The 9,621-nt window shown below is 33.2% G+C and overlaps 1 protein-coding gene across 1 annotated transcript; it reads right to left on the reverse strand.

Annotated features, from left to right (window-relative positions):
* Positions 1–6,759: 6,759 nt before the first annotated feature.
* Positions 6,760–8,298, reverse strand: LOC131079649 (phospholipase A1-Igamma1, chloroplastic-like). Its single transcript, XM_059212565.1, has 3 exons — positions 7,855–8,298; positions 6,916–7,761; positions 6,760–6,825 (listed from the first exon to the last, which is right to left on the reverse strand). The coding sequence occupies exons 1-3, from the start codon at positions 8,296–8,298 to the stop codon at positions 6,760–6,762; spliced, it is 1,356 nt and encodes a 451-aa protein (XP_059068548.1).
* Between the last annotated feature and the right edge of the window lie 1,323 nt (positions 8,299–9,621).

A 9,621-nucleotide genomic window follows, 5' to 3' on the forward strand; every position in this document is an offset into this window, starting at 1 on the left:
AAGTGTAGCCTATTGACTAATTAATCCTTATAACCCCCAAAAGTAATTTATTTAAGTATTTAATCATTTTAGGAACCTTAGGTACAAGGTTAGGCAAATCCAACATTTCTTAAATTAATTAAATATAGCATAACATTACACCGGAGTTCTAAATCTGGTTTAAATGCACATTAAAATCAAAATTGGCTGCATATGAGTGATGATAACCAAACAGAATCGAGACACTTAGTATAGATAAATTCTCTCTCCAGGAATCTTGGAGAGCACACCGAAAGTCAAAACTAACCTCTAAAAGTACCCTCTAAGTCCTCTAGGCCATCCAAACTTGTTGGTAACATCAAAAAACTACTCTAATACGGTTGATACACACCCATAATATTAGAGCCAACTACAAAGCTAGAGAACATGAAAATTGGGACATTATAATTCTCCCTTCCATAAGATTTATTTGTTTAATGTCCCCTTTATTTGGCCCTTAAATTTAATTAAATAAGAAAAATTTAAGTTGTCAAAATTAAATAAATTTAATAACAACTTAATTTAATTATCTAATAAGGTTATAAAAAACACGTTAATTTAAAGATTCACTTTATTATTTCCCATTTTAAAAAGACAAATATTAAAAGGTAAGAGAATTTTAAAAGGGTTTCTAGAAGCTCCTTTGGCAAGTTATAAAAAGACACTTTGAGTCTCTATTGGGTATGCTTCCTTTATTATTTCTCTAGTATAGCTCCAAAAGCTTTTGGATTTCAGTTGACAATCCCTAGGATGAAAATTCTTGGGTTTGGAGGAATTGGATGAAAACCTAGTTTCATTCTTGACATAGATTCATTTAGGATTTGCGGTTGCATTGTATTGATCAAATTTTCAGAGGTTTTTTAGAGATTTCTTATTATGTTTGCAAATAAGTTTGATAATTATATGAAGTCCTTTTAACAGACAAATTTCCAGGTAGGAGATTAATACTATTTTTTTCTCTATTTATTCCATGAGCATTATATTACCTTTGGTAATGATATACTTTCATTATGAATGAATTGATTCATAAAGTCCAAAGATGACTAAAAAGCTTTAATATTTAATTTGAGCATATAGAATATTTTTAATGCCTTGGCAAGAGTTTGTGAGGTTTTAAATACATTATTCGATTGTATTATATGTCTAAGGATTTTGTTTGAGGCATGAGATTGATTTAATCTTCTAGTGGTTTATAAATACATTAGAATCACACCCAATGTTTAGCATTGAAATTACCTATGGTTTGACATGGTGAGAAAGTTATAAGAATGTGGAATTTAATCAAGTGTTATCTCTTTTTATTTCTATAACATCTCGAGGTATGCTAATTGCATCATGTGCATAGATACCAACCAAATAGTGAATTCACCATATTGATGTTGTGCTACAGTGATTTTATGTGGCCCCCATTAAGAGTACATTAGAATCACACCTAGTATTTGGCATTGAAATTACTTATGGTTTGACATAGTGAGAAAGTTTTAATAATGTGGAATTTATTCAAGTATTATCTCTTTTTAGTTCTACAACATCTTGACATATGCTTATTCCATCTTGTGCATAGATACCAACCTAAATAGTGAATTCACCATGTTGATGTTGTGCTATAGTAATTTTATCTGGGCCACATTAAGAGTACACTTGATGATACTTATATATTCAATCAAAATGGTATGCACCCCAGTAAATATAGACCGTGTAATAGTACTCCCTTTCTTGTTGTAAACCGACAAGTTCAGTTGTCAACCCATGATAATTCAATCTATAATAGTCCATTACAAGAAGTAAAGATTCAATGATCTTGGGTGGGTCAATAAACAACTCAATTGTCTCCACCTCATAGGACCACACACAACACCTTAATCCCACATCCCATTGGTGTCATCAACAATTAGATGTCACCTCATCATCCAACTCAAAGAGTGGATTATTGAAAGTCAAATTAGCACTCATAACAAACAATGGGCTATCAATAAACTTAAAAGTTATTACCACTTTCTAATTCAAACCAACCATCCTAACGTCCAAAATTTGAACATGTCAAATTAGGACTCTACTTGAAGCTAAAGTCTTCTTGGATTTATTCAAGATCTTCTATCACCTACTTGAGTTCGTTTACCCTTTCCTTCTTTTCCCACTCCGTGAACTATTCAGTAACAACAAGATAATATTTTGCTTCTAGAGAAATCATTTGTGTATTCTCCAAGGCCTCCTTACTATCCCTAAGGTCCAAGGTGAGCTTATTAACTTCATCTTATTTAATTTTCAATGAATTAGCAAAAGCTTTAGTAATTTTTATGATTTCATCTCTCTCTAAAAGTAATTGTAACCATATTTGATGGACTGTAAAGCTTCTTTTACCACTCATAAATTTGCAAGAATAAATTTACCTTCCATCCCCAAATGTCTCCTCTAAATTAGGTCCTTCGAATAGGGGACTTCCATGATCTTGTGAGTGCCATCAAAATAGAATAAGGGTACCACAATTATATCCTCACTGACCTTCAATGAATTCTTCAGACTATGTGTCTAAAAACTAGCATCTTGAAAATAATTTTCTAATTGGTCGTCCAAATCAGCCACCTTAATGTCATACTCTTTATATAGTTTTGGCACACAAGTTAGAACAATCCCTTGGTCAAAATAAAATTCATCAACTACTGCAATATTCTTAGCTTCAATTTATAATGTAATATTTAATTTTATTTATCGATTGGACCACATATGTGATTGAGTGTCCAAGCATCTTGACATGTGAAACATCACTTCTATTTTTTTTTACTATCTATTTTTTGTGCAATCTTCTATCCTGTAAACCAAAAGAAATTATTTCCTTTTTAGTCAACTAGTTTTTATGCTTCTCAATTCTCTACTCTACTAATTTTTATGAGAACTCACAAGCTATATGTGAGACATCTTGTTCATTTCTAAAAATGGCCAAAATTTGAAATTGTACCTACTTAGAGATTCATCATCTTCATTTGAAATCAAGCAAAAAATAGTTAACATGGATGCCTTAACATTTTATGCATGATGTTCTTTTATTTTGGTAAAGAATCATTGGAACATTCAAAGAACTAAATTATTGCACTTGAGATCAATAAAAATAACAAATGATCTCACCTTATCCATAACTTTTAAAATTTGAGCCCTTTTATCAAAAGAAGGGCTTCTAGTACCACACAACCCATGAAATCCTTTAATAATAATCTATAAAATTCTCATCATTATATCATTATCATATAGTGTTATATGAATTGTAATTCTTAATAACTCATTGAGACAAGAGGCAACTTCAAGTCTTAATCCTAATGATGACGTTCCATAAGCTCCCATTGGACCAATTCAACATCCTGCAATATAATTGTTCTACCTTAGACAAACATATTTCCAATTACATCAGTTTAATAAGAAAATTATCTAGAAATTGGAGACTCCAACTTTATTTCAATCATTAAGAGCCAAATTTCCACTTTTTGTTCCATAATTTCCTAGGTTGAATACACTTTATCGAATCATTGAAATATTTTGATAAGTGACCCACAATCTAATTTTCTTTAGATTCAATAATATACCAAGTTTGAATGTTTTCCAAAATGTCATGCAACTCAAGAAACTTTAATAGATGGTAGTCTCCCAAGAAGTTGGCAAGACCACTAGCTCTAATACCTATGTAAGATACCACCTCAGATGTAGCAACTATTTTTTTTAATTTTCCCCAATTTTAGAGAATTGTCATTAAGACAAATATTTTGCATGCATTTTATGGAAGAGTTTTCATATTGAGGTATTTGGTGATATTTTGTTGATTAGAAAGCAACATATATGTTGTTAATGAACTTCTTTCATAAGTACTTTATTTTGATTTGTTTGTCTCCATATTTTTAACATATTGTATCATTTTGTAAAAAAACTTCATATTTTCTAGTTCATATTGTATCATTTAGTATGTTTGTTAAAAAGAAAGGTGTCACTCTAATAGATTACAAGAAAGTCTAGAGTCAAATTGCCTAACTATATTTTCTACTGATATCCTATCTCGTAAGGAAAAAATTGAGGATGAACTCTTGGTTTAGATGTAGGAAAGGTTATAGTCAGGCAAAGGGAAGCAATTCTCCTTCAATCTCAATGGAAGATTAGTGTATTTACATGCTTTTATATTGCCATCTAAATGACACTATTTTTTGGGTGTTTTTCAAATTAGTTTTTGGGTGCTATGAGGCTCCATTTTTTACTGCCATAGGATGTAATCATATGTAATCATAGAATATGGCTGTTAAGGAACTCTTTTTGGCTAATGTGAAGATTGTGGACAGGTTTACCATGAGCTAGGTATACATAGTTATTGAATCTTTTTATGCAACTTTATTTCTCTTCATATGTAAGTCTCTATGTCTAGAATATGATAGGGTATGGGATGCCATCATATGGTTGCAAGGAATATTTCTACTCTATTAGTGTTTTTTAGAGTGTATATTATAGTGTATTTGAATATTTTTATAAAAAAATAATATATATGCAATAATAATTTATCTATGTAATCTAGCAGTTGTAGCTACAACTACTCATAGTTAATAGAGGCCTTAAAGCTATTAGAATATTGCATATTTTATATAGAGTTTTGAAACATAATTTGCATGGAACTCATTTATTGTTGGTTTTGTTAATTGAACGTCAAAGGCCTACATATTGTGTACATCTAAACAAGGTGTTTTTGCTTGATCTATTAGGTCAGGGCAGCTAAGTGAAATATTAGTCATAAATCTTGAATGGAACTTCTAGGAAGTTAATTCCAATTGATTGATGGGCATGGATCACTTGATAGTGTAATGTAGTCAATCGCTCACAAATACAATTTGACACTCACTTTGGACCCACTTTGGACGTTATGTTCAGTTCATGTATGATTGTGCTTAGTTTCAGGAATGTTTTTGAAATTTAGGTGCAATCTGCTACTCATGAGCGTTGTTCGCGTCTAAATTGTGTGCAGTTTGAGTTGTTGTTGGATAGTAGCTCTCGTGTCTCACAAATTTGTTCCAATCACTCTATGAGTCCTTCAAAGGTGAAATCTAAATTCTATGAGGCATTCTGATAGTTTGATACTATCCCATAAGTTTTATAAATAGCGACGTTTTTAAAAACTCATATACATCTTGTGTATTTTTTAATTGTACTTCCAATAAGGTAAATGATTTATTTCTTAGTCCAACCTTTACTTTTATGGTTCTTCCTTCAAGTGGAGCTTGATACTCATTTTGCACAAAAAATAGACATTATAGTATGTAATATTTAAAGGGGAGGAGGATAGTGAATAGATCATGGTTTTATTTATATACATCCTACAATTTGCTACTCAAACACTAGCTTATTTCTATTTTAGGCTAACTTTTATGTTTAAAAATCTGATTCATTCTTAAATTTTTGATCCTACTAGAATTGAAACTTTTAGGGTCCTATTTCCAAAAGTCCTCTATGATCTCTAGGTTGAATTATGTTAACTTGAATCTTAGGAGGTTCAAGATTTGCTTCCCATTTTTTTATTGTACTCCCATCCAAATAGAAGTGGATCTAAAATAAAGAACATTTCCTTTTTAAAAACTCCATACATATTGAGTAATATTGCTAAGTTATTGTAAAAATTCTATGGATAACAATCTATCTATGAGAAATTTGGTAAGCTGAAAGGGTTACTCATAATTGTGCAATATTATCATTGTATGTTGTTGTCTAAGGAATGAGTCCAAAAAACTAAAAAGTATTAGTAGATTTTGGAGATTGCATGTGTCCAAACCGAATCTATGGTCATCTTTAGCAAGTCCATGAAATTTCGTATGTACGTTGATTGCAAAAATACTAGGCAAAAAGTGGCATTTTAATAAATGATTAAATATATAAGAAGGAAGAGTACTTAAGAAATTATTGTCCAATAAAATTGGCTATTTGATATTGTATTAGAGTTTCCTTGGATTATACATAATTGATTTCAAGGATTTGGTATTCAGCTCATGTAAAGCTCCTAACTTAAAATCATACACTTGTCATTCACGATTTAATCAAAAAATGAAATCAAGAATTAAAAATGCATCCTTTATATTTTGTTGATAGTTGATAAGATTGATTGGTAAAGAAGGAAGCTCAATATTTTCACCATCACAATTTAGTTCCTTATCAAGAAAGCTAACTTGATTCTTTGTAGTCCCTTAGGTCTTCTTCAAGCTCTCATAAATTAAATGCAAAGGCTCCCCATCATGGGCAAGTTGCGGCATTACCATAGTAGCCTCCACAACAATTGTCACATCCCTAGACAATCATTGTTTTAGAATTATAACATGTTGGATGTATACTTGTATAATCTTAAAGTATTGGTGCAATTGAGCGACAATAAAGTGTGCTAGTGTAGAGCTATATACCTGGAAACCAAATATTTGGTAATCTCATAATTATAGATAGTATTGCATGCATACATGCAATCCTCAACTAAAGTTCTCGGTAGATTTAGATAGCACTAGAACATTGATATTGTCACTAATTCTGAGGATTAGAGAAAGATTTGAGAACTTACCCTTGTTGACTATTTTTACAAATTTTGTATGAAGGTATTTTGGGCTACAACAGAGCTAAGGAGTATTATCTCTTGTTTAATAGCAATGTTCATAATTAAAATCAATACTGATTTACGCGTACTTTTATTATCTATCAGATTACTGATGACACGTGATTGTTTTCTATGACAATCAAAAGCTAATCTGTATCATCCACAGCTATGAACTCCTGCATAGTTGATTTCATTTCACGCTTAAGGTTAAGCTTTGAATTAGTAAAATTAATTCAATAATGAATGTGACAACATGTTAAATATATACATCCAGATAAAAAGAATAATTCAATACACAACACAGTTGTGGTGACATTGCAGCGCAGAACGTTGGACGTTGATGTCATCTGGAGTTGAGTGAGACATGAATTATTCCTCTCTTCTGATGGCTGCGTCCATTTGCCATCTGGACCTTTAACGAGGCCCTTGTTCTGTTCCTGCCACCATTTTGGAGGAATTTCATATTTCTCGCGCAATAGATCACAACTCTTATTAACCAGAGCATGATCTCTTCCGCTCCAAGAAAACGGCTGCTTACTTCCAACGTACCCGTCCAGTAAATGCAAGTAAAGCTCTAAATTATGAAAGTAGGCAAGATTATGGGTGTGCTGAATGAATGGAGAATTGTTGTGTAAAGGAAGCTCGACGCCAACATGAAAGTATGTCCACGGAAGCCAATGCAGCAATTTGCTGAGACATCGCACATTCTCGTTCATACAAACTCCGGGCACTTTGGGAACCAGGTCACGCTTGTTCACAAACCTCAGCACTTTCACTCGAATCTCCTCCACCCGTTTAGCAAACGCAAGATTTCCCACCCGGGGAGAGGCAAAAGCGAAGACGGTGACGGGAATTTGATGAAAATTATGCTTGGTGCAAAGCATTTGTTTGATATCATAAGCGCTCAAGGTTTTAAGAGCAGCTCCTAAGCTGTGTCGGGTAAATGTTATGCTTAAATTGTCCATCTCTTTTTCATAAACTTGAATCAATCGGTTTATCTCTGAGACTACCAAATCTCTGGTGCTGATGTTCACGGTGGCTCCTGCAAAGCCTTGACGGTGACGGATAGTTGAAGTATAGCAGCTCAGGAATCCTGTCTCAATTAGTACTCCATCCGCGAAATGATGCTCTTGGTTTTTGCCTGTCCTCTTGCATGTATAGGATAATCTTGTAGGTACAAGAATATCTCTCAGGTCTTCTATCCATTCTTCAGCAGTCTAAGTTCCTCTCCATGCAATCACTATGTCTCGTCGTCCAAGCCTTCTTATCTCATTTGGATCCGTGCAAACTGCAATAAAACCCAACCAAACACCTTGGTCTTTTGGTTTCTCACCAAAAACTTGATTTAACAGATTAGTATTGGCGTAAACATATTTAGTGACGTGGTAGCCACTTTCAGACATGCCCATCTTATTGAACAGATCTCTTTTACTGTGATAACATGTGCCGTAGTTTTTGGAGTAGCTTTTGCCATCAAATGCGTCGTAACAAAGCTGTGCCAAATTCTCATATCTGAGAGCTTCAGCTTTTAAATTGGGAACCATGGGATCAAGCAAACCATTCCAATTACGGGCACCTGGTATATCTCTCCATACGTCACATAGCTGAGGCTGCGTTGAGTTCGTTTGGGAACTGGGTAATAATACAGCATTATCTTCAAGCTGGGGCAATGGAAATACGGCCATTGATTGACTGATAGAAATTAAGGAATCAATCAAATAATTGTGTCTGATTTCTGGGATGTCAAACAATGATCGGCCAGACAATGCGTTCGAGGATGAAAACAAGGTTTAAGACGAGCACCTTATAAATAGAAAATCACGCACTACAATAGCAGACAATCACGCACTACAATAGCAGACAAAGTAGAATTTCAATCTTCCAACCTGAACTTCTTGTTGTTGACGAGAATTGGGTGTATAAGGCTTTGACTTCCCTTGTTCTTCCCGCGTTGTTGTTTTCAAACCTAACGTTCAGACACTAGATTAATACTACAGTATTTATTCAAAGACTATAATCAGAAAGTGTCAAGCTCCCCCACACAGATTGCAATATATTTTTTCAGCCGCCTTCACATCATTTATCTCGTGAATTTCCATCGCCACACTCAGATTGTCTGGCCAGGGGTTCCTAACTTTCAAATTAGCAAAACCCATGACCGCTATTTCTTTGTATCAATGCAAACTGCGCATTTTCTAACATTTTAATATTTAAAAGGAAAGATCATAAATTTGTGTGTTAAGATCTTTGTGGTTATTCAGTTATGTATTTATAATCATTTTTTATTCTTTTAGTTTCTTATTTTTATCCCATTTTCTCTTCTTCTTTTTTGTTCTTTAGTGGTTTTGATTATGGTGCTGAGCTTTCCTTTTTTCTTTTTTGTGGGTGGTTTATTCCTTGGAGTGTTTTAGGTCTCTCATCCTTCAGGTGGTCTTTTCCTTTTCTCTTTCCTCTCTCCTTGTTTCCCGTGCCTTCCCCCACCCCTCTCCTCTTTATATTTTGCCTCAATTCTGCAACTCAACATCTTTCATGTCTTGGGAATTCTTATCATCCTGATGATGAATCACGGAGTGTGATTCGAAACGTTGATGGAAAAATATACACACAATCGAATCCAGAAAAAAATACACTAGAAATGTTAAGATCTTGTTTAGGTATAAAACTGGTATCAAAAAGTTTGACAGGGATTTCCTAATTTTCTTGAATGTAAAAGTGAACATTTTTCAAAGGGGCATTTGTAACTTGTGTAAGAACAAGCTATAAATAAACCGACAGAAATGTTGTTTATGTCAAGGTGTGGAAAGTAATAAAGGATGGACTCAGATCATGCATGGTTTTAGCATAGACACATCTCACATGACACATGATATAAAAAAGTTCCTTTTCGCTCCATTTTATCTAGGTTGATGTCAAATTTTGTGATTTTATATGTTGAAATAACATATTTTGATTGTGGTGTTTTATGTTTTAAAAAACATGTCTATGTTTGGATATCTATGTTTACATTT

This window comes from Cryptomeria japonica, chromosome 10 (assembly GCF_030272615.1).
Source record: "Cryptomeria japonica chromosome 10, Sugi_1.0, whole genome shotgun sequence".
Classification (NCBI taxonomy): Eukaryota; Viridiplantae; Streptophyta; class Pinopsida; order Cupressales; family Cupressaceae; genus Cryptomeria; species Cryptomeria japonica.

Coding starts and splice junctions, on each gene's coding strand:
- LOC131079649 (XM_059212565.1), bottom strand. CDS start 8,298: ATGGCCGTATTTCCATTGCCCCAGCTTGAAGATAATGCTGTATTATTA. Junction 7,762..7,854: donor GGCTTGGACGACGAGACATA/GTGATTGCATGG, acceptor TATACATGCAAG/AGGACAGGCAAAAACCAAGA. Junction 6,826..6,915: donor GCTGCAATGTCACCACAACT/GTGTTGTGTATT, acceptor ACTAATTCAAAG/CTTAACCTTAAGCGTGAAAT.